The 24,641-nt window shown below is 46.8% G+C and overlaps 3 protein-coding genes across 13 annotated transcripts in view; all 3 read left to right on the top strand.

Moving 5' to 3' along the window:
- LOC307072739 (plakophilin-4-like) overlaps positions 1-15,871 on the top strand; it is an 81,592-nt gene extending 65,721 nt beyond the window's left edge. For all 7 annotated transcript variants that reach the window (XM_079732181.1, XM_079732180.1, XM_079732182.1 and 4 more), the window contains 11 exons: positions 119-302; positions 1,449-1,566; positions 2,751-2,942; positions 4,713-4,886; positions 5,726-5,876; positions 8,858-9,050; positions 9,848-9,932; positions 10,379-10,496; positions 12,459-12,593; positions 13,909-13,973; positions 14,670-15,871. In XM_079732181.1, the coding sequence (XP_079588307.1) occupies positions 119-302; positions 1,449-1,566; positions 2,751-2,942; positions 4,713-4,886; positions 5,726-5,876; positions 8,858-9,050; positions 9,848-9,932; positions 10,379-10,496; positions 12,459-12,593; positions 13,909-13,973; positions 14,670-14,921 (1,667 nt within the window). In that variant the 3' untranslated portion in view covers positions 14,922-15,871. The remainder of the gene's footprint in view (positions 1-118; positions 303-1,448; positions 1,567-2,750; positions 2,943-4,712; positions 4,887-5,725; positions 5,877-8,857; positions 9,051-9,847; positions 9,933-10,378; positions 10,497-12,458; positions 12,594-13,908; positions 13,974-14,669) is intronic.
- Positions 15,872-16,705: 834 nt separating this feature from the next.
- Positions 16,706-19,282, top strand: LOC307072740 (death-associated protein-like 1 homolog). Its single transcript, XM_079732185.1, has 4 exons — positions 16,706-16,864; positions 17,683-17,773; positions 17,948-18,011; positions 18,798-19,282. The coding sequence occupies exons 1-4, from the start codon at positions 16,798-16,800 to the stop codon at positions 18,939-18,941; spliced, it is 366 nt and encodes a 121-aa protein (XP_079588311.1). The 5' UTR covers positions 16,706-16,797; the 3' UTR covers positions 18,942-19,282.
- A 1,990-nt stretch (positions 19,283-21,272) lies between these two features.
- The window catches only part of tanc1b (tetratricopeptide repeat, ankyrin repeat and coiled-coil containing 1b), a 117,843-nt gene continuing 114,474 nt past the window's right edge, over positions 21,273-24,641 (top strand). For 3 of the 5 annotated variants that reach the window (XM_079732174.1, XM_079732177.1, XM_079732173.1), the window contains exon 1: positions 21,305-21,380. In XM_079732174.1, coding sequence (XP_079588300.1) covers positions 21,379-21,380 — 2 coding nt within the window. In that variant the 5' untranslated portion in view covers positions 21,305-21,378. Of the gene's footprint in view, positions 21,381-24,641 lie in introns of all 5 variants that reach the window. The other 2 variants (XM_079732176.1, XM_079732175.1) reach the window with 1 other exon arrangement.

The raw sequence follows: 24,641 nt of genomic DNA, 5'->3' as shown, positions 1-24,641 counted from the left end.
TGTGCGTGTGTGTGTGTCTGTCTGTGCGTGTATATCTTTGTTGGTCTCTGTGTGTGTGTGTGTCAAGGGTGTGTGTGTGCGTCTCTAAATCTGTGCGTGTGTGTTTTTGCTGCCCCAGGCGTGCTGTGGAACCTGTCGTCATGTGACGCAGTGAAGATGACAATCATCCGGGACGCCTTAACCACCATGACCAACACTGTGATCATCCCCCACTCCGGCTGGAGCAGCTCCAACTTCGACGACGACCACAAGCTCAAGTTCCACACTTCTCTGGTGCTCAGGAACACCACCGGCTGCCTCAGGTAACACCACCCCCACCACCATGACTACATCACCCCCACCACCACCCTTACCTCATAACAACCACCGCTCACCACTGCTCCACCTCCCAACACCGCCACTACTCCATCACCCCTCACTGACGCCACCGCAGTAAACACACGAGTGAGCTGAGCACCACCACCATCTAGTGGTGGAGAGCGGGCACTACACCTCGATGCTGCCAAAGCAGCTACTGCATTGGTGAGCTGCTTTGCATAAGTCCACAAAGATCCTCAAATCCAATAAGCTTACACATTATAAGAGGGATAAGGTCAGATGTACTTCATTCATCAAACACCGCAAAGGTGTGTGTGTGTGTGTGTGTGTGTGTGTGTCGCATACAGCACCTTAACACGAATCAAGTAGTACGAAATATATAAAAGGGATATGCAGAGAGATACTAAAATAACACCAAAAATCGATTGTGTGTCTATGTTGTCCAAATATCCTACAGGATGGCGAGGCATATTTAATGCGTACTTTGATGTTGTTAAAGGTTGGCTGGGCAGTATGTAGTTGAAACGCGTGGCTCGGATCCCTGCTGTTTACTGTTTGGAGGCCATGGCGTTTTAATAGCCGGTGTTTAGAGTCGGTGGTTCCAGTCCGCTCTTGCCGCCTGTTGCTTTGAAGAGCCGCTGGGAAGCGCTGCCTCTAATTGGTGACACCCAGTGGAACTCAACGCGCACGTGCGCGCGTGTGTGTGTGTTCGTGCGTGTGTGTTCAGGCGGCAGTGTTGTCAACTGTCCATGTGCACACATTCGTGCGCGCCTGTGTGTGCAAACTCACATCCTCATCTAATATGCATTCAAATATTCATCATAACTTCAGTAAGTTCACATGCATTCATGCGTTTCGGTTTACACACACATAACGTGTGTGTGTGTGTCTCTCTGTCTCTCTCTCGCTTGTTTGTGCGTATGGCTGTGTGTTTGTGTGTGTATGTGTGGCTATATATGTGTGTGTGTGTGTGTCTGTCTGTGTGCATTGGTGTGTGTGTGTGTGTGTGTGCATGGATGTGTCTCTGTCTCTGTGTGTGGGGAGTCTCTCTCTGTGTGTGTGCATGGGTGCGTCTCTGTGTGTGTATGTGTGCGTCTCTAATTGTGTGTGTGTGTGTGTGTGTCTGACAGGAACCTGAGCTCTGCGGGGGAGGAGGCCAGGAAGCAGCTGCGTACGTGTGAGGGGCTCGTGGACTCCCTGCTCTACGTCATCAAGGCCTGTGTCAACACCTCCGACTTCGACAGCAAGGTACACAAATAAACACGCACACACACGTGCGAAATCTTACCAATGCTTGTTTACGACAACATGTTCAACTCCTCGGCCGAGAACCTTCTATTTCATGAGCTCAGTCAGCTCCGCCCGCGTGCCGTTGAGCCCCCACGCCATAGGTCAGTGACCTGCTGTAGCATGCTGCGCTGCGGTCTCTCAAGGTTACCATGGAGATGGGAATGCGGTGGATCGTGGCCCATGATCTCTGCCCGGTGTGATTAGTACACTTCCCATCATCTGGGACTGCGTCCACTCCTTATCGGGTATTTGACTGTCACTGTCAGTTAATAACCCCTAGACCCTTTTCATTGCACTCTGTGCAATGAAAAGGGTGTGCACTCTGCACACATCTCACTCTGCACACACTGCCAGATAAAGGAAATCTGAGTCCGGCCTCACATTCCACCGCTGGCTTGGGGAACCTGGGAATGCGGGAAGCACTTCTCGACAAACGGTCGACAAGCAAGCAGTGTGCACTGCTTGCTTGTCGAGTGCACTGAGTGTTCTGCCTCGACTGCTCGACAAGATGTGATACGGTCCAGTACAGTGTTTTACATCCACTGATCTTTGGGATCACTGCTGTTGCTAGTGTTTGTTTATGTTCAGTGTTTTGTCCTGGGTTGTATTTTCAATTTCATGAATGATATGTATGATAAAAGTTAAAAAAAATGCCACTCCTTGTGCTTTTGTCTTAACCGGAATGTAATTTGCCTCTGTGATTAATTATTACTGTAGTTAACATTGTGATTAATACATTACCAGTTGTTAGTAGTCATAAACCGACGAAAAACGAAACAGGAACTTGGCTTAGGTAGACTATTGACTCTCTCTCTCTCTCTCTCACTCTCTCTTTCTTTCTTTCTTTCTTTCTTTATTTTTTTCTTTCGTTCTTTCTTTCTCTCTCTCTTTCTTTCTTTCTTTCTTTCTTTCTTTCTTTCATTCTCTCTCTCTTTCTTTCTTTCTTTCTTTCATTCTCTCTCTCTTTCTTTCATTCTCTCTCTCTTTCTTTCTTTCTTTCTTTCTTTCTTTCTTTCATTCTCTCTCACTCTTTCTTTCTTTCTTTCTTTCTTTCTCTCTCTTTCTTTCTTTCTCTCTTTCTCTTCTGTCTCTCTCTCTCTGTCTCTCTCTCTCTCTCCTGTTCCCCCCCCCCCCCCCCCCAGATCGTGGAGAACTGTATCTGCACCCTGAGGAACCTGTCGTACCGCCTGGAGCTGGAGATGCCCCCGTCCCGGCTGCTGGGGGGCCAGGAGCTGGCCGGTCTGCTGGACGGGGAGACGGCCGACCTGGAGCCGGACTCCAGCTGCTGGGGCCGCAAGAAGAAGAGGAGGAAGAGGAGCCTGCAGGAGGACACGGTGAGGAGGGCCAGGGGAGGGGGGCCGCACGCCACACTAAAGCATGCGCATGTACACAAGTCCACACATGGATACACACACACACATATACACACACATAAACACACACGTACGCACGTGCGCATACACACACACACACACACACACACACATACACACACGCATACACACACACACACAACCATGCAGGCATGCGTACAAACACACATACATCCACACACATCGACGCAGGCATACACACACTCACGTACACAAATCCACACAGGCGCACACACATGCACACCATACGCACGCACGCACACAAACAAACACATATCCCTATCCCGTTTTAACGTCTCGTGCGATGGTTGTATTCTCCTGAGAAAATGTCTAGTTTGTCAAGTCGTTTTCTTGTCGTCATTTTCAAGAGGTACACACACGCACACACCTTATTTGGTGACTGCACCATGTGAAGTGATGGTTTGTTCATAACAATTAAAGCTAGGGTGGGTAATTGGGGGTACATTTTTAATGTAATATTTGGCAAAACTGTCATAATAGCCAGTCAGCTATATGTAGGTGAAGTGCTCTGAGAATATCTGCCCATTACTTTGCTCTCCCCTGCCTCTGTGTGCCGCCCCCAAAAATTGCCACCGCTCATGTACACTTTGACCAATCAGAGCGAGGCTCTGATTCTCCGTTCTTATTGGCTGTGGGACTGTCCATTCACCTTGGCAACGACGTTGGTGCGTCCCTGCGTGAGCGTTCACGAGCCTAGCAGTCTGACAGTTTTGCACTACTACGGCGACAACAAATGAATAGCAATGTCTTCATCAACGGCCCCAAATTTCCCATTCCCCGGATACCAACAACTAACACCGCTAAGACAGCGAAAAAATGAGGAAAGACACTTGTTGAAAGGACAGCTACTAAAAGGGAGGCGGAGAGAGCTCAAAATAAAACCAGAGTAAACATTGGCGTGGCTTATGAGCGATGGAGAGAGTTACGTGACCTGAGAAACGTAAAATCGGACGCTGAGATGGCTACATTTCTTATAGACAGGTAAGGAATAGTGATTTCTCTCCATGGTATATTGTGAAGAATATGTAAAGTGTCGGCTGGTATGTTTTTTTACTAGGCAGAGCCACGATAACTGTTACATTACGGTTCTGTAATGTAACCGTTTCCATACGGTTCCGTAGGATGTCTTGCATCGGCCCATAGTTCTTTTCCGGTCCGTTTTATGTGTTAGCTATGGTCACACTAACCTGTCGGAATAACACAGAGATTGTGCTCACACGTCGCCTAGGCATCAACGCAACTGTGGATAATGTCCGAGTCACGTTTGTGTAAAAGCTACTTTGACACAACTGCCGAGATAAGCACAGCGGGGGAAGTGTAGCATATGATATTCCATGTATTGTTATAACGTTGTTGCAATGGTGTTTCGTCTTCCTATCAATGTAACTGAATTCACATGAACGCGCATAACTGACGTTCGGAGGGAGGAGCTACGGCAGGTAGAGCGTGGCAGGAAGGGACCAGAGAGAACACAACGGAATCCAAACGGCTGTTTTCTCCAAAATCACCCACCCTAGCTTTAACATAGTTTATTATAGTGTTTTCATAGTCGTTATTCAACTGGTACACACACACATTACAAAACGGTTTTTCTTAACATTATGGTCAACATACACAATCAATATAGCATCCCCCTAGAGATAACAACTGGGTTGATCGATTCATTGATTCATGTATTAATCCATGCGTTTGTGTGTTTTGTGCGCTCAGTGGGACGGCGTGGGGCCCATCCCCGGCTTCTCCAAGCCCCCCCAGGGTGCTGAGATGCTGTGGCACCCAGGGGTGGTGAAGCCCTACCTCACCCTACTGGCCGAGAGCTCCAACCCTGCCACCCTGGAGGGGGCGGCTGGCTCCCTGCAGAACCTCTCCGCGGGCCACTGGAAGGTGGGACCCCCTCCTCCGCCTCCACCTCTCTCTCACTGGGCCCCTTGGGTCGCCCCACCTTTAAACCCCCACCCACAGGAGCAAGTCGAGTCCGTTTAGTACAAACACCCCCACCCACAGGAGCAAGTCTGGTACATTTAGTACAAACCCCCCCTCCTACAGGAACAAGCCTAGTACATTTAGTACAAACCCCCCCTCCTACAAGAACAAGTCTAGTACATTTAGTACAAACCCCCCCTCCTACAAGAACAAGTCTAGTACATTTAGTACAAACCCCCCCCTCCCACAGGAGCAAGTCTAGTCCGTTTAGTACAAACACCCCTGTCGAAAGGAACATGTCTAGTCCCTTAAGTATAACCGGCCCCACCTACAGTAACAAGTTTAGTCTGTTTACTATATAAACACCACCCAAAGGAACAATTCTCATCCATTGAGTCTGTATAACTACATGTGTAGTGTATGAACACATGGGATACATGTCTGCCACGTATTAAGAGTGCATGTGTGTAGCGTAGCGCCGGTACGCTGTGGTTTCTCTCAGAGTGCCTGCTGGGTAATATAAATCAAACTTATCTCCTCCCTCTCTTCATCAGCGGAGCTGTCGTCAGCTCTGTGTTTTGACAGCCGTACACATAAAGATGTTTTATAGAATATGAAGAGTTTATATATTTTGAATATATATTGAATGACCTTAGCTCATTTCCCAAACGTTCTATGGTTCCTTTGATTTACCTTTTGAGTGCTTTAACCTCTAACCTGTGTCTTTCTTCTGTGTGTGTGTGTGTGTGTGTGTCTGTGTGTCTGTGTGTCTGCCTGTCTGTCTGTCTGTCTGCGAGCAGTTTGCGTCGTACATCCGCGCGGCGGTGCGTAAGGAGAAGGGTCTGCCCATCCTGGTGGAGCTGCTGAGGATGGACAACGACCGCGTGGTCTGCTCCGTGGCCACCGCCCTCCGCAACATGGCCCTGGACGTCCGCAACAAGGAGCTCATCGGTGGGACACCACCCGGCTACACCTGCCAAATACACCGTCAATTTACACCGTCAGACTACATTGTCACACTAAACCTTCAAACTACACCGTAACACTGAAACTTCAAACTACACGTCACACTACACCGTAACATTAAAACTTCAAACTACACCGTCACACTACACGTAACACTAAAACTTCAAACGACACCGTCACACTACACGTAACACTAAACCTTCAAACTACACCGTCACACTACACCGTAACACTAAACCTTCAAACTACACCGTCACACTACACCATAACACTAAACCTTCAAACTACACCGTCACACTACACCGTAACACTAAACCTTCAAACTACACCGTCACACTACACCATAACACTAAACCTTCAAACTACACCGTCACACTACACCGTAACACTAAACCTTCAAACTACACCGTCACACCACACCGTAACACTAAACCTTCAAACAACACCGTCACACTACACGTAACACTAAAACTTCAAGCTAAACCATCAAACTACATTGTCACACTACTATGTCACTCTTCCCTTTCTAACTAAGCCTTCAAACAACACCTCCAAACTACGCCTTTTTACTACACCTTCAAGCACCTTCAACCTATAACTTCACCCTAAAATTACACGTCAAACTACGCTGTCAAACTGCACCTTCAATCATCAAACTACATCTTCAAGGTAGACGATCAAACTGCACCATTAAACTGCACCATCAAACTACACTTTCAAACTACACCATCAAACTACATAATGAAACCACACAATTAAACCACCCCATCAAACTACAGCATTGAAATACACCTTCAAACTACACCATCAAGCTAAACCATAATAATATGGAAGACATGTGGGTGTCACTGCACCCATTATCCCCAGGCTACTTGGTGCCTGTCGTTGGATTCCTAATGCCCCCGATCTATCTACCTTGTAGCCCTCCCCTCTACCTACAGCCTTAATGAAGTGTATCTATTCCCTGTGAGTCAGCATCTACTAAATGAATAAACAGTCGTAGTATACGACCATAGTATCACACACGTCCACAAAGCTGCTGCTTGTCGCTCGGCCCGCAGTCTATCTATTTATCTTGGAGAAGTTAAGCACAAAATGTAGTTTTTCATTAGTCGGTTCCAGTGTTGCTTACGATGGTGGCTTCGGTTATACCTGGGGGATGTTGAGATTTGCAGGTTTAATGTGTGAATGGGAACGATTCGATTGAATGGAAGGGTAAGTCGATAGGGCTGGATCATGTTTGCAGAAGACGGAAGAGGATAGTGGTTCTGTTGAGAACCAAATACAGTCACCTGACTTCTCAGTGTTTGGTCTGATCAGTTTACGTGTGTAGAGAACATCCTATGTGGTCGAATGAACCGCACTAGGTTCTTGAAATAGGAGAACACGAGACCCATTGTGTCTGTACTAGAACATATTGCTAAATATATATATAAAACAAAAACCCTCTTGCGTATTGCACAAACAAACAAAAACCTGTTTTCAGTTATAGTCAACAAAAAAGAAAATGAATGCCAACTATTGAATATGCAAGTTGAACCGGTTCCAGCTAGTTCCAAAAGTATTTCAATTGTTACATGAAAACCGGCTCACTTGAGTGTTTTTATGTGCTGCTCGTGGTGTAGAATTAATGAGAAGTCTGAGATGTGGCTTGGCATGCACTTACGCCTGTAGGCAGAGCTGTGTGTGTGTGTCTGTGTGTGTGTGTGTTGGAGGTCTGCGGGTGAATACTAAGACCTTGCAGGATCAACTCGGTGGGACTCAGAGTAAGGCGACCAGGGTAGAGCGGGGTTTATATAATGTCAGCATATGCAGATTCCCAGGGACAGGAAAGCAATGTCAAAAAACAATGGTGGGCTAAGCCAGAATCTGAATAAAAGCGTTATTATTGAAAGCACACATTATGGCCCGGTCACCAGGGGCTGTCGCTCCCTAATGCATTATGTAACACGCACAAAACATTAGTAGCGAGTGTCTGTCCGCCCCCACAGGGCTCAACGGCCGCATGCACCCCCTCACCTCATCTCTGGTGACTTTACCTTTTAGTGGATCTAGTGGACTAGCATGACTTTACCTTTTAGTGGACTAGCATGACTTTACCTTTTAGTGGATCGAGTGGACTAACAGAACTTTACCTTCAATCATCTAGTGGAATAACACAACTTTACCTTTAATCATCTAGCGGAATAACCTTTATCTTTTAATGGGTTGGTCCACACCTATGTTTGTGTCTCGATTCAGGGGACGCATCCTTCGAAGGATGCGGTCTATGAAGGCGTGGCCTTCGTAGACCGTGAAGGCTGGACCGAAGGCCGAACGTTTTTAAATGAGGCGGTCTGGCCTACGGAGCATTTCAAGTTTGCGTAACAAGCCGTTAACACCCTTTACCTTGCGTGACGACACGCCGCTCCTGTCACCTAGCAACCCTGACAGCTGCGGTTCAAACTGGACGGCGGAGGAGAAATATGGAGCCGTTATATAATAATTATATAAAATATAAAGTTAAATTAGTTTAACGTTATATGGCTCGGGTTAATGTCATTGAACTTTGACAATAAAGTTACACATTTAAAATAGTCACAACTTTATCTTTATATAAAATGTTTTAAAATAGTTATGTCATTAAATATGTAATTTGCTGCAACTGCCGCTTCCGCTCTCTCCGACGCCATTTCTGAAAAAATCCAACGCACAATGAATCTTGGGATCCGTTGGGCCGTGAAGGATCCAGCCGGTGGATGCTTCAAATCCGGGAAAAGAAGGCTGCATTTGTCGGCCGCATTCGAAGGAGCCTTCGAAACGGGACAGCCTCGAGGCGTCGCAGTGACGCAGTCGGCCTTCGAATGCAGCCCTCGAAGGACGCGTCCCCTGAATTGAGACACAGCCTATGTCTGCTTCTTCTGTTTATCTTTCTCCTGTTCTGACCTTCTGGTTCACCCCCCCCCCCCCCCCCCCCCTCCCCCCAGGTAAGTACGCCATGCGGGACCTGGTGAACCGACTGCCCGGGGGAAGCACCACGCAGCTGTCGGACGAGACGGTGGCGGCCGTGTGCTGCACGCTCCACGAGGTCAGCAGCCGGAACATGGAGAACGCCAAGGCCCTGGCCGACACCGGCGGCATCGAGAAGCTGGTGAACATCACCAAGACCCGCGGGGACAGGTGGGCGTAGCACGCACGCACGCACGCACGCACGCACGCACGCACTCACTCATGGGCACACATACACAATTATAAAAATCGGCATCATCATAATAATCATGATTAATTAGTCAAGTATATTTGTATATCCCATTATCACAGTTACACTCTTAGAGGACACTTTTTAGGGCAGGATTGTCATTAATAACTGCACCTTTAATAAAGAAGTGTTAGATTGTGGAGCAACACTAAATCAATCTGCACACAACACTGCATGGCACTAAAACTGTACAGATAAGGACCATAGTAAAAAGCTAAGAACCATAAATGTGTGAACCATGACTAATGGGACTGCAGTATCGCAGCACACAGCGCTCCTAACCACTCTGACATGAAACCAGGATGCGCACGCACACCGACACACACACACACACCCGGACACACACACACACACCCGGACACACACACACACACCCATTCATTATGGGGACATGGGGGTGTAGGAACAGCCTCAGCGTCCCTGACATCTCCCGGAGCACGCTCTGACACTCAGCGCTGCTCTGGGAACGCGGGGGGAACAGAGGCTCCGCCCTCGCCCCGGGGAAGGTGGCGTTGCACATGACGTGGGCTTTTTAAATGTACCACTTCCCAGCGGAGCGGTGGGACAGCAGCTATTTCTGCTCTAGCACCGCCTAGGAGGTATATTATTCACTCATTCATATTCATGCGTTCGGTCGTATACGCTGCGGGGGGATATTGGCTGAATAATTGATTGTGTAGAACGCGACACCTTGACCTCCGGTTCCTCTGTGCCTCAGGTACTCGCTGAAGGTGGTGAAGGCGGCCGCGCAGGTGCTGAACACGCTGTGGCAGTACAGAGACCTGCGCACCATCTACAAGAAGGTGAGGACGCCGCACTGCATGCTGGGAGAATGTGCCCGCTGGTCGACAGGCTCGTCTCTGTAGTATGGCGCCCCCTTGTGGAACACTGCCAGATGGACTTTTTTCTCGGGAGCTGAATAACGATGGCTTATTGAGGCACATAAATTCTATCTGGAATCATTCATATCCAAGAATTTCGAAAAATAACGTTTGCCACAATTAAATGGTGAGCATTTAAGGTTTTACAAGATGCATTTTTGATATATGTAACGGATAAATAACGTCATGAACTTGAATAAATGAATAAAGTAAAACTGATGAGCTGTCGGGTGCATCCAACAGAAAGTTCCATAAACGTTGTGAATGCAGGCTGCCCGGGCGTCCTACAAGAGGCAGGGAGGCTATTATAATAAATGATATCCAGATCATCTGTTACAATATCTTGTTGCTTCTGTCTGTTTGAACAGGACGGCTGGAACCAGAACCACTTCCTCACCCCGGTGTCCACCCTGGAGCGGGAGCGGTTCAGGTCGGCGCCCTCCCTTCCCACTGGCTCCATACAGATGTCCCCCGTCAACCACACCGGTAGGTCCTGACCCGGACCTCGCGGACCAGAACCGCGGGATGACGGCTTACGATACACCGCAGATGAATCATGCAGACCGATAGGGTGATCTCTACCGGGTTGGACCACCGTTGAGTACCCAGGAGGATAGTGTACACTCGACTCCCAGTCTAAACACACTTAAAAATAGTACTTATCATCATCATCATCATCATCATCATCATCATCATCATCATCATCATCATCATCATCCTTTGGCATCTTATCCTAGTTATCTTGTTGTGTACGGGGAATGTGTTCAACTAGCAATTGTGTGCTAGGCACTCGTTTCTATGAATATCTTTTCTGTTCCGACAGTGATATATGGATAGATGTTTTTCTGTCTTCTGACAAATCTACTTATTGTAAGTCGCTTTGGATAAAAGGGTCTGCTAAATGCCCTAAATTAAAAAAATGCAAATGTAAAGGTTTTGGGTTCAGTCCCCAATGTCTAAAGTCTACCAGTAGGCATCATAGAGAGAGCAAGACACACCCAAACCCCTACATTCTCCTTAATGGACTGTACTTGTATATCCACTGCAAATCGCTTTTGGACGAAAGCCTCAGCGCTAAAACGTCTGGATAGTAAGTTAATCCAATAAGCCAACAGAGCATACCACAGTAGACCACCGGTGAGGCACAAGTAGAACACTAGGGCCTAAACACTAGGGCCTAAACACTAGGGCCTAAACACTAGGGCCTAAACACTAGGGCCTAAACACTAGGGCCTAAACACTACACCCTAAACACTAGGGCCTAAACACTACACCCTAAACACTAGGGCCTAAACACTACACCCTAAGCACTACACCCTAAACACTAGGGCCTAAACGCTAGGGCCTAAACACTAGAGCCTAAACACTAGGGCCTAAACACTAGGGCCTAAACACTAGGGCCTAAACACTAGGGCCTAAACACTAGAGCCTAAACACTAGGGCCTAAACACTAGGGCCTAAACACTAGGGCCTAAACACTAGGGCCTAAACACTAGGGCCTAAACACTAGAGCCTAAACACTAGGGCCTAAACACTAGGGCCTAAACACTAGGGCCTAAACACTAGGGCCTAAACACTAGGGCCTAAACACTACACCCTAAACACTAGGGCCTAAACACTACACCCTAAGCACTACACCCTAAACACTAGGGCCTAAACGCTAGGGCCTAAACACTAGAGCCTAAACACTAGGGCCTAAACACTAGGGCCTAAACACTAGGGCCTAAACACTAGGGCCTAAACACTAGGGCCTAAACACTAGAGCCTAAACACTAGGGCCTTAACACTAGGGCCTAAACACTAGGGCCTAAACACTAGAGCCTAATCACTAGGGCCTAAACACTAGGGCCTAAACACTAGGGCCTAAACACTAGAGCCTAAACACTAGGGCCTAAACACTAGGGCCTAAACACTAGGGCCTAAACACTAGGGCCTAAACACTAGGGCCTAAACACTACACCCTAAACACTACACCCTAAACACTAGGGCCTAAACACTACACCCTAAACACTAGGGCCTAAACACTAGGGCCTAAACACTAGGGCCTAAACACTAGGGCCTAAACACTAGGGCCTAAACACTAGGGCCTAAACACTAGGGCCTAAACACTAGGGCCTAAACACTAGAGCCTAAACACTAGGGCCTAAACACTAGGGCCTAAACACTAGGGCCTAAACACTAGGGCCTAAACACTAGAGCCTAAACACTAGGGCCTAAACACTAGGGCCTAAACACTAGAGCCTAAACACTAGGGCCTTAACACTAGGGCCTAAACACTAGGGCCTAAACACTAGGGCTAAACACTAGAGCCTAAACACTAGGGCCTAAACACTAGAGCCTAAACACTAGGGCCTAAACACTAGGGCCTAAACACTGCAAAATAAACTGGTTCATCCTTCCTCCCTCCCGCTGGTATAATGTAGTCCCGTTCTGTCTCTTCCCACCCAGTGGGGAGCACCACCTCGTCGCCTGCTGTGCTGGGCATTAAGGAGAGCCGCTCAGAGTACCAGAGAGCTCCCTCTACTATGCAATTTTATAACCACCAAGGGGACAACAACAGTGTACATAAAAACCAATACACAGGTACAGTATTCAGCACACACACATACCCACCGTACGCACACGCACATGCACACACAAACAAACGCACACACATTTGCCGGTGCACACACATGCACACGCACTGATGCACACACACACATGCACACACACGTGCACACACATGCACACACATGCACACACACTGATGCACTCACACATGCACACACAAGCGCGCGCGCATGTGCACATGTACATGCACACACATGCACACACAAATACCTGCACAAACACTTATGCACTTGCACACCACACACTGGTGCACACACACATGCATACACATGCACACACACATGCCACACACATGCATACCCACACACACATGCACACCCACACATGCGCACACACCCACATACAGGTGGCCACTGGGTCGGCCTGCCTTCCCACAGTGCCTCGGTCTCTCAATGAGGGCTGAGGAATTTAATTCAGCCCGTGAGCCGTGTGCAACGGTCTGTAATCAAAGGGACCCCTGAGGGCCTCTCTTCCATTTTACCCCTCAGTGCACTCCAAACGGATTCCATGCCCTCCCCACGGCCCTGTGCCAACACCGCCAACACCGCCAGCACCGCCAGCACCGCCAGCACCACCACCACCACCACCACCACCGGCGTACGCCCCTGCCACCCCCCCCCACCCCTCCACCCCTCTCCCTCGTTAACCCTACCCGGGCCTGGGCACCAGTAGATAGCTGCCACTTTAGAGAAGCACCACTTAGACCTCTTTAGCTCTCCGCGAAGGGGCTCGCTCGCAGCTGAAGGGGGCGTCCAGTCATTTCCCCCCCCGGCGCTCCACAAAGCGGCCGTTGTGAAGCCGTCTGAGATGGAGGGCTGGTGGATAGAGGCAATAGCAGGGGGAGTGGCAGAAACACTGTTGTCGAAATGGTAGAAGAGAATATATTTATAGATAGAGAGGGAGATGGGGATATGGAGAGAGAGAGAGAGCGAGAGCTTGGGTCGGGCGCAGAGTAAACAGGCCATGCTGCAGCCTCAACATTCCCCAGAACCACGAAGCCAAGTGGAAAATGAGTTCCAGGATTCCACGGCGCTGGGTCGGAAAATGCCTGTCCTGCGGGCTCGGGCGAAACCGCTCCGCGCCCGAAGGCCCGTTCTATTACCTGCTGTTATTCTTGTGACCCGCTCAGCGCATCTCTTTCATGTTGCTTTATTAAACACAGACAGCGGGCCTACAGGCACCGCTGCACTCCTGTTCACCACGTTGACATTTCACTCAGTGTTGCTGCATACAGGGGAAACAAACAGGATCTGATGTGTTGCGTGTTTTCTCGTGTTTCTCCCTCCAGGATCGGGGAAACCGTCCTCGCATTACTACAGCTCACCCACGAGAGAGGAGCCCAGGAGAACGCAGGTGAATGTAATCATATCGTAGTGTGGAACGGAGCCACAGCCTTCGCTCCCTCCACTGTTATGAACTGCTCGATGTTCAGGATGTGTTCTTACTCCAAGTACTTTGCTGAAAAAAATAAAATAAACCCAGGTCTGTTTATACTCGGACGGTAAGCTCATCCGTCCACAACGGACCAGGAAGGAGGCGGGGGGGGGGAGTTGTTATGCTGGCTAACAGGGCGTCTGTGACCCAGGGCCTGTCGGCCTTTGTCTGACCAGGAGTGCATGGGACTGCTGGGACACTTTCCTTTTCCTTTTTATCCTCTACCCATTGGTGGAAGTGTACTTTGTACAAAGTGCTCTTCTTGCAATTTGCAAACAGATTGAAACTTTTAGAAGCCATTAACGTCGACAAAGTGGTAGATATAGTTCCACTAACCAAAAGAGTAAAATGGTGTAGTACGCAATGCACTCAGTAAATATTATTGCGCTTAAAATAATAATTTTTTTGGTACTTCATCAGATATTAGTTCTCATTCTGTAGCGTTTACCTTACCTCCCTTGTTGACCTTGATCCTGTTCCTATGACCGTCAAATTCCATCTCACCTAGTACTCCGCTGTCTACTCTGTCCAAGTCCATCTGACTCAGTACTCTGTGGTGTCCCCTGTCCTGTCCAAGTCCATCTAACTCAGTGATCTGCTGTGTCCCCTGTGCAGCCGGTGTACTACGCTGAGGACCCCGGTCGGAGGAACTATGAACCCTACAGGATGTACCTGCAGGCCCCCCGGGGCTTCGACGAGCCGTACATGGACGAGGTCATCACCTATCCCCCGACGGCGACCGACTACGTTTCCCATCACCCCCACGGACTCAAATCCACCACCAACTACGTGGACTTCTACTCTAGCACACGCAGACCTTCCTATAGGGCGGAGCACTACCCCGGATCCCCAGACTCCTGGGTATAGGTCTCGGGGGTAGGGGTCTGGGGGGGGGTCAAGCAGCAGTGATGATATGAGGACCCCCTGCTCCACCGGTTTTCAAACAAGATTTAATTCGCCAAGAATTCGTCTACTCCCAAGCTGAAAAAAGACGCTGGAGTTGGAGAAGGGGAAAAGAACTAACTGATGAACTCTTTCATGAATCTTTGTGTGTGTCTGTGCGTGTGTGTGTGTGTCTGTGTGTCTGTGCGCGTGTGTGTGTGTTGGTTGTAAAGTGAATGTGGCGGCGAGTGAGTTCAGAACCAGATGAGAGAGGGAGGACGTGAATGTGAGCCTAAAGAAGGAAAACAAGGAATGTTTTTTATTAGTTTGAAGATGGAATCATCCAGTGGGTGTGTGGAGGACGGCGGTGTTCAGGGCACGGTTGTTTGGACAGGTGTGCGTCCTACTCTGTCTAGATGTGTTGGGTCTTTATTTACATGGGGATGTGTAGCAGAGATGTGAGCGGCGTGACGCGTCATGTGATGAGATATGTGAGGCCAGGATGGAGGATGTGTACGTGTACGTGATTGGTTCATGAACTCATACCTGTAATCAAATTTAAAAAAAGAGATACCAATAAAAAAGTCAACTAATGATGTTAGTTTGTACAGAGGGATCAAAAAATGTATTGTTCTGAATGTGGAAAGTCTGTGTGTATGCCTTTTGAGTCTTGTACATTTTCTTCTGTTTTACTGTAAATACAAAGAAAGAAAAATCATGTTACCTACTTTGAAAACTCATCAGCACTGTTGTAAAGAAACAAGTGTGCCACGTTAAAAATCTATAGATATATATATAAGTAGTGTGAGGCAAGGAGAGATCATAACTCAACCGCTCAGCAAAGGTAATAAAAGTTATCTTGTTTTTTACATGGATTGTGTATGTGTAAGCGTTTTTGTCACACAACAAATACAGCATTCATTTTTCATACCGCACATTTCTTTGCGTATTCATTTTTTGCCTTCTCGCCACACTCGGTGGGGGTGCACTGACATTTCTCTGCAAACCAGCAGAAGCAGGTGTGACTGCTCACGCGAGTGAGAAGTGACAGTTTGCGTCATGTTTGTATGCTGCAATCGTGAGTAGCTTCTATGAAAACAACTGAATGGAGATCATGAAATGTAGTACCTGAAAGACAGGTCAGGCGTTTCTTCAACCAGATAAATCTTCCTGGCTGTGAATGTATTGAAAAGGCGGCATTTTTCTTAGCCTCTTTTTCTACAAGTATAATAATAGTCAACAGTGTGTCTTATTTCATTTGTGTAGAACTGTTGGTCTATGTATAATCCCACATATGTATACATTTGGCCAATCTCTTTCCTACCCAACTAAAGGCTTACCTTGGTCTATCATTATTATTATTATTATTATTATTATTATTATTATTATTAATATTATTATTATATTGCTGTTGAATTTTTCTGTACGGCATTTGATTTCAGAATTACTTACAATAAATTATTGTAGGCTACTTCCTCCCCCAGTCAAACTATAGGTCCAGTCAGTTAAGAAAGTTAACATGGCCTAACCCACGTTTAACCTCATTGGTCTTCAGAACCACAGCTATGTGTCCCTAAATATATTGCACACTTGACGCTTTAACCAAAAGATGTGTAAGAAGCGATAACCTATTTGAATAGTTGATGATGCACCGTTTAACGCGCTACATCCCGTTGCCAGTCCCCCAATCCGGCAATGACAAAATCTAGACCACGTCCCTAACCTGGCAACGCCCCAATCGAGGCCACACCCCCAGCCACGAACAACTTCTACCAGTTCAATTCAGGACGTCATAAAGTTTGGGTATAAAGGAGAGTGGGCGTTGTGTTTCGGTGTTTTCCAATTGTTTAAACATTTTAAAATGGTGCTGCAATCGAAATCGGGAGTGAAAGATGCTTCTCGTCTGAAAGCTGGCCATCCTCCTGCAGGTATGTTGGTGTTTTAAAAACAAAAACCTACATTTCATCCAGATGCTTTTAGGACGCGGTTCAGAATGTTTGCAAAGAACTGTCGAACTTCGTCGAATTAGTCCTGCAAACAACAACGTGTTACACATGCGTGTATCCAACGTGCTTCTTTTGTATGCCACTAGTCTCTATGCAACATGTATAGAGTGATGCAGCACTGCAACGGGCTAACTTTGCACTTTATCACTACGATGCTTAAAAATAAACCAATCCCCGTACTTGTATCTCCCTTCGTACCACAATAACACCTAACTTGTATATTTCTGAGAAACGTGTATATGTATAGGAAACTTGTCTGCGTATATATCGTCCTATATTGTGGAAGTTAAGGTTGAAAGGTCCCATCATTGCGGTGCAGCGTCAGGTGGTGGGCTCGACGAGGAGACACGATGTTCTTTCTGAACTCATGATCAGGTTCAGAACAAACAGGCCTACATGTCACATATTGTTAACGCACTAAAAAATACCCTTTACGTTTCAAACACGCACGCTTTAACATAAGGGGAGCTTTTCTAGTTTAGTATTATGCGTTTAAAGCGGAAGAGTTTTGATCGTTTTCATCTGATGGGTGCAGTGCCGCCTAGTATAAAAACATCAGCTTGCTTCCCCTTTCCACTCTGGTTTTGGGGAGTTTTCCCCTGACTAGTATGAAGACATGGGGTTGTGGGCCTGCTGGGTGTAGGCCTGGAGGTTTGTGATAAAGGCTGTAGTGGAGGTTGCGATTCAAAAAGGCTATAGTAAAGGTTTGTGATAAAATAATCTGTCTTTATGGTCCACAGTGATGGCTGGGGGGAAGCGAGTGGCCAAGAAGGCCTTTGAAGACGGTCATGGGATTTCTGAAAGGGAGACTAAGAGGACGGATAAACCAAGGTATTTATGTTTTGCGTGTTCTTTTTTTAGTTCCTGCTCACACAAAGTGCTGAAAAACAATCACAATCTTGGTACAGATTGTGAATAGTGGAAGCTTTTTTTACTGGGCTATTCCGTCAAGATCAGGTAGAACTTTTTATGTCCCTTCCCTAACAGACACTGTTGTCGTTTTAGGTCCCTCGCCCTCTACAGCAGAACCCACCAAGTCAGCATTCTGCTGGCCGGGAGCCTTGGCAAGGTAGGGCCTGGTCAGCACACAACCAGGACACATGATAAATTAATACCATTACTTTTTCTCCCAACATGAGCGTTAAAGCGACTGCAAGTAATATTCAAGTGGTGAGGAGGCGAAGACTCTGAAACTCAACCACCAGAAAAATGTCTCCTCCCTCCCAATGCTGTTGTGCCGTTGAAAGTTGTGTTGTTCAGGGACCTGTGATTGACAGGCCAGATGCATTTACCGAGACAATCAGGGCTCGGCATCTGAAATGAGCAGGGTGTGGCCTTAAATCTAACGGCTGTTTTTTTTTTTTTTCTTCTCACAGCTTATATCGGGTATAGATGAAGGATAGCTTTGCCATTTCAAACAAAGCACTCAAATAATAGCTCTTGAATCTTTGCTACAGCACTTAAAATTGCAACGTGTAAGAACAAGCCCCTTCCTAGTTAGTAGTAAATGAAACAAACTCCCAGCATGGTATTATCCACTCTAACTGGCTTCGCAGCTGAGCTAAGCCAACCAGCGTAGCTCAACTTGGTGTTGTGAGTGGGAGGGGTATTCGGAGTGCTGATAGGACGATTCTGGTATACAAAGGGTTACGGGCTGGTCAGCTTTATTTTATTTTCGTAGACTTTCAGTTGTAACTTCAGGATGTAACTTTATTGATGCCCTTATCGACCTCACTATTGATTTAGCATTGACTTCAGAGAGGCTATGCTAGCTTTAATCTACGAGCTAGTCAAACACGTTTAATCATGCGGCTCTAAGGCTGATCTTTGTAAAGCGGGTGTCTTTCGTCCACAGATGGGTCATGAGTTCCCAGAGACCCCGGTGAGCGTGAGACACGCCAAGGTGCGTCCGGCAGCGGAGAAGACCCACGCTCTGAGGAGCTTCAGCATCCAGCAGCCCAGGAAGTGTTGCAGTAGCAATAGCAAGGGGTTATTCTAACGGGTGTCCCTGACAGGAGAAGAGACGGTATGGGTGGACTGTGAACGGGGGGGGGGGGGGGGATGATTGAGGCCACAATGGTGAGCCCTAGTAGACCGTTTTGTCTGGTCGACGTTAGCTCTATTATGTAGTGTGTTAATGCTGAAGCTGCACTTGCAGGGGCTTGGCTAGAAAAACATGTACCATTGTTTAATGTACAATTTGTTGTTTGCAATTGACTAAAAAGAACGTAGGCGTTATGTATAGTTGACAACGCATGGCTTTGTAGTGCGACTTTTCTACACTTTTATGTGTAACTGCATAGCATTTAACAATGGTTTGAATAAACTCGCTTGGCTTTAGCACACTTGTGTCTAGTTTGTTTATCCTGCTTGTTTCAAGACGGCCACTAGATGGCAGTAAAGGCAATTGTTGGACCTTCGAGGTTCAAACGAGGTGGAAACGATGGGCTGCCTTTTATTTGGTCATATTGGAATCGCCTGGCCCCCTTTTGACATTCATACAGATGCTGCGGTTTTCTATTGGATAAATTATTATCATTTGTACAATTTCAGTTAACTTTATTAAATTGCAGCTGAACAGATGAGATTTAAATTAAAACGGGTCAACCCATTAGTAAAAACATAATTATGGACTACAACATAAAAAAAATGGTCTAGTTTTAATTGGCTTATTTGTGGGAAAACGTGTGTTGGAATAACCCCACCAGTGATGTTGAAAGTGAGCAGTGCAAACTTTTCTGGCTTTAATTTCCACTTGTCACTAACGAGAACAGGCGCTTTAACGGCCCTCAAGGCAACAAGATGTGCTCAAGGGGAGCTGCCAGGTTCTGAGCCCGGTCTCAACAGATGGAGGGGCAGGGGAGGTGACGCTGAGGTGAGTCCGTCTTTGTTCTGTGTTCTCCAGTCAGGCGTTGGTGCTTGGTTGCGACACACAGCCTTTTTTTTTTTTTTTTTTTTTTGCTTTTGGACACCTGGATGTGGCTAATGAACCAACCAGTCCAATGTTATGAATATCCATGGGTGGTGGTTTGTGGTGTGAACCGGCCTTAACCTAGCTCATAATAGCCTGTGTGTTTACCGGTTATAATAACTTCCTGTTATAATTTCTGTATCTGTCTACCTCTTGGTTATAAAAGCCAGCAAAGGGTCAAGAGTCTGTGAATCTACCAGAAATAAACAGTACTTATTCATACCCATTTGTAAACAGAGCTACTGACCTCTGTGACGCTGGTGGCGTTTACACATTCCCCAGGACGCCATCTGCGTGCTAAGCAGTCCTCCGACGCTCTACCGAGGACAGACCATGGTGGTCCTGTGGCTATAGCAGACAGACGGGGTGTGTTGTGCTGTCAGTGGCTGCCCATTCCCAGCCGTCAGAGGAGCCCAGGATGGCCCCAGACGTCCCCTACCAGACTTCTTGGGGGGAAAACCCTGAGGATCGAGTCTATTTTAACCAGGCCTCACACAGAGAAGTGGGATGGTTTATTTTTGATGTGCAGTGATGATGAATGCGGTGCCATTTAATACAATTGCTGAACATTACTTTCTTTCTGTTCATTTTATTGTTGCTGTATAACTTTTTTAAACCAACTTGGTAATGAATGAAAACTACTGTTGCAGCGAATTCTTCCTGATGGTGTCGCTAAAGGGCTATCGGCGTGATATCCAGCTACACACTTAATTTTGGATGAATAAATCAAAGTGTGTTCAATAAATCCAGTCGGCCTGCCTCTGAAATTTTAATACTCGGCGAGTGCGCTAACTACGTGCAGTTACTCTCACCGAATATCCCTTGAAGCTTGATTCATTGAATTTTATTCGGGAGACCCACAATAAGGCCCACATGGGCTCTACCAAGGCAATTTTTTTTAAATAAAGTATATAAGACTCACCATCTTTAATCGACTTGGTTTTAGCCAACATCCAACTGGAGTAGGCCTACCACTAGATATAATCTACGATAAAACAAAAATGATGGCTCGGCCTCATCAGAATTACTGCAATTTAAGGAGAAAGTTCATTATGTGAATAACCCACATGGTCTTCACATATTTAGTCGATGGAGGAACATGCAGAACTGCAAAAGTTTCCTAAGAATATGGGCGGGATGAGACAACCCACACCTGACGGCAAGTACACCTTTTTAAACCACGTTTAATAATGAACCCATTGCGTCAACCCGGTACCTTCCCAGGCTGTATGCATGCATGTAGCTCATAGCGGCTCCACACTGCTTGGATCACTGGGCTCCATGCGCACGAGGCATGCCCTGCCCACCGGTAACCAGCCCGATGACCTCATGAGGTCTAGTGCCGGAGGAGGAGGAGCCGTCGCCGGGACCGACCAACTAGTTCATCAGTGATTTCATGTGGAGATAAACGTTGTTTGGGGAAAAAAAACTTTCTGGACTTGGATATCCATGACATTTCTACGGTATGTGATTTCGTTTTTGTTTTTATCGACTTGGCGGAATTGTGTCGTCAAAGTGTTTAGTGTTTGTTTCAAAGTCTTTAAACTATGGTGGTGGGGAGTTGGGGGGTCCGTCGGAGGAATGTCGGGACATGTCTTCCGAGGAGGCGACTATCAGAAGGGGACTGATTGACAGCGACAATGCGTTTTAAAGTTATTCACAAGTTGTGTTCCTTATGTTCATTCCACGTTCAGTCGGCATGATAACAACCAAGCAATGTTCTTACACCCCCCCCTTCCCCGTGTATGAACGTGATAATGGTTACACGCCCGACCGGCTGATAGAGAACTTTACTGGGATGGTGTTTGTAGCGAGCAGGATAAACCTCGCCTAGCAACACACACACACACACACACGCACACACACACGCACACACGCACGCACGCACGCACGCACGCGCGCGCGCGCGCGCGGCAGGCGCACTGGGTTCATTTTAAAAATGTGGTTTAAAAAGGTCTGCTTGCCATCAGGTGTGGGCTATGTCATCCTGCCCTGTACACATGCTGTTATTATGAAAGTGTTGGAAAGACCATGGGTTAATCACATCATGAACTTCCTCCTAATGTAAAATGCATTGATTCTGATATTCTAACGCATGACTATAGTAGCCTATACGTATACGTGGTGGTAGCAGGCCTGCTCCTGTTCGATGCTGGCTAAAACAAAGGCTGTAATTAAAGATAAGATGTGGTGCGTCTTAAATCAGGAGCCGTCCCGGAGGAGCTAGGTTCGGGGACTATAATCACTATCGCCCACATGTATTGAAGTTTGACCGCTCACCGCTGCTCGGATGCGGGGACCCGGGAGCCCAGCTGGGCTCTTTGAAGCCCAGGCTCCTTCAGTACCTTCGATCTAGTGAAATGTCAGATTCTGTTTCGTTCATCAGAGGCTGATGAAGTCATTATGGATTAACCGTCATTCGTCGGTGTTACTCGCCTTTTAGCCTGCGTCAATGCAACACAACTATATATATAACAGTCCCACATATCCCAGCAGAGACTTCTTCAGTTTGTGAATTGATATAAGCTGTCATCAAGAAATATTAAGTCTGGCAACTATGCCAGTCTGGCAAGCACGGGTTGTGTAACTAAAGTGTAATTATCTACGATTAGTACTATTATCTTCAGAACCGCTACCACTTTCCTTTAATTAGCATGCTTCCACCAAGCATGGCTTTTTGTTGGACTGGATCAGCCAAGCTACCTTGTCAATCATAAGCTGATCAGGAACTTCTCTAGTTGCGGTGAATGTGAGAGTGGAGATGTATAGGCTATACTTCAGGGCATTCCAATCCATTGAAGTGCCTCTGGCGGCTCTCTGTATGCGTCTCCAGAGCCTGGTTCCCATGGTCTTCAGCCAGTTGGCTTGTGACAGGTGCTGCCTTCACCCGCACTGCTTTGTTATGGCAGGAGCAAGAACCAGCTGATGCCACTTGTGCTCTGACCTGAACCAACTTTAGGGTTTATGGTGAAGGCGATGTGTCCAGACATTGTGGGCCACTACATGCAGAATCGATTTCCTTGGGTTTAGGATCATTTTTGTCAAGACACTGCCGTTTTGCTGACCCGTGATTAGAGCCTGTAAAGGGATATGTTTTTATTTATTGTTTTCTGTTGGTACAACAGCTATGGGTGGACCAACCACAGCCGTGTTGAGAGTTTTGGTCAGGTAACGGGGAATCAACCCTGTAGGCTATAGGTCTACTGATGTGAAATGCACCATGAAATATGTATTATCTGGCGGCTGTTTGCAAATGTGGCTCTGTGTATGTTTTGGTATTTTAGATCACAGTAAACGTGGTTGCTAGTCAAACTTACTCCGGCCTTACTGATAGGATTCTGTTATGATAGAGGAGTCCTTAAAATAATAGCTGAAGGCCTAATAGCCCAGCCCCTTACAAGAACAAAGCTGGCGGTTGTTATGCTCCATTGGGTGCGTCATTCCCACCTCAAGGCACCAGTAGTCGTAATTAAACTTGACATAACATAACTAACACCACTGTCACCATTTTCTATAAGCTCTTTCTCAAAATTATTAGCCTGTCAATAGCCTTTTGGCACTGAGTCATTGTGTAATATCATCAGCTCCCATTAATCCATTCACCCTATCAAAATGCTTGCCCCACAGTTTAATTTCCCCTCATTACCTTTAGGCAACGTAATTTTATCACCGCTGTGATTGAGTTACATTGTATTTCAGTGCACCTGTGGGCTTGCGATGCAAAGGGAAGCGTGGGACTAGACTGGTGTTCCACAACACTGCTGCACTATCTCTATAAATGGAGTTGAGAAAGTAAAGGTAGGGACCACAGTAAGTTTGGTTTGCTAAAAGTGTAGTATGATTACTCATTCAACTCATTCAACTCATTCCCTGACCCTGACACAATGAACTTTGACAGAATTGTAATAATTAATTAGGAAAAGAGGCGAGCCAAATGTTGACTTTTGCGCAAGAGAGAGACAATAGTGAGGCAGCGAGAGAGAGAGTGTGTGAGAGAGCTCTAACAACGATGTAATAGTGGGGCATACAAAACCCCAGAGGTCAACAGGTCATGAGAGAATGGGCACCATTGAAACAGACCCAAGGTGGGAGTTAAAATGAATAAACACTTCATTTGGTACAGAGAATGCTTTAGCCCCAATTTCTACCCTTTCCCACTGCCCGGATATGTACACCCCCGCAATATCTTGGCATCGTTGAGCAGTATCCCAAAGAAAAATGACAAGTATTTGAACAGGAAACCCTGCCTCCTGCACTACCCCACAGTGTTCACTGTAGGAGGTTCTGCTTCAAAGGCTACGCTGATTAGCCCTAGTGCTCTAGCAAGTGGGCAAGCCAGCTAATTATAAAACTTATCTGCCATTGCGTGTGGATGCTTTCCTCTTATCTATGCTGTCTGGCTGGCTGAACATATGGGGAATTTTAAACGAGTAAAACTATGCATCTGGTTTAAAAAAAAGTACAATCTTATCCGTCTTTTCAGATTTCTTTTCACGTTTCAAGGGGCACTCTCAGGAAGGAAAGAGTTGTCGATGTGTTTACCAGTCATGGAGTAGAGGGGTATCGCACTTCCCGGTAACTCCCTGTAGACTTTATACCATACTTGTTAATGTTTTACCACTCATCAAATAGCAGCTAGGGCTACCTAACTACTGGGGGAAAATGGCTGCCATGAAAGACAGTTCTTAGTACTGTTACAAATACCCATGTTATGTGTTTTATGTTTTA

The sequence above is a fragment of the Pollachius pollachius genome, assembly GCF_949987615.1.
Source record: "Pollachius pollachius genome assembly, chromosome: 3".
Lineage (NCBI taxonomy): Eukaryota > Metazoa > Chordata > Actinopteri > Gadiformes > Gadidae > Pollachius > Pollachius pollachius.
Note: the sequence above shows the minus strand (reverse complement) of the source record. Positions and strands in the feature narration are given on the sequence as shown.

Bases quoted from the DNA above. Each gene is read 5' to 3' on its own strand.
- LOC307072740 (XM_079732185.1), top strand. From the start codon at position 16,798: ATGGTGCTGCAATCGAAATCGGGAGTGAAAGATGCTTCTCGTCTGAAA. The intron at 16,865-17,682 runs GTATGTTGGTGT...TATGGTCCACAG, and splicing joins AGCTGGCCATCCTCCTGCAG to TGATGGCTGGGGGGAAGCGA. The intron at 17,774-17,947 runs GTATTTATGTTT...TTGTCGTTTTAG, and splicing joins AAGAGGACGGATAAACCAAG to GTCCCTCGCCCTCTACAGCA.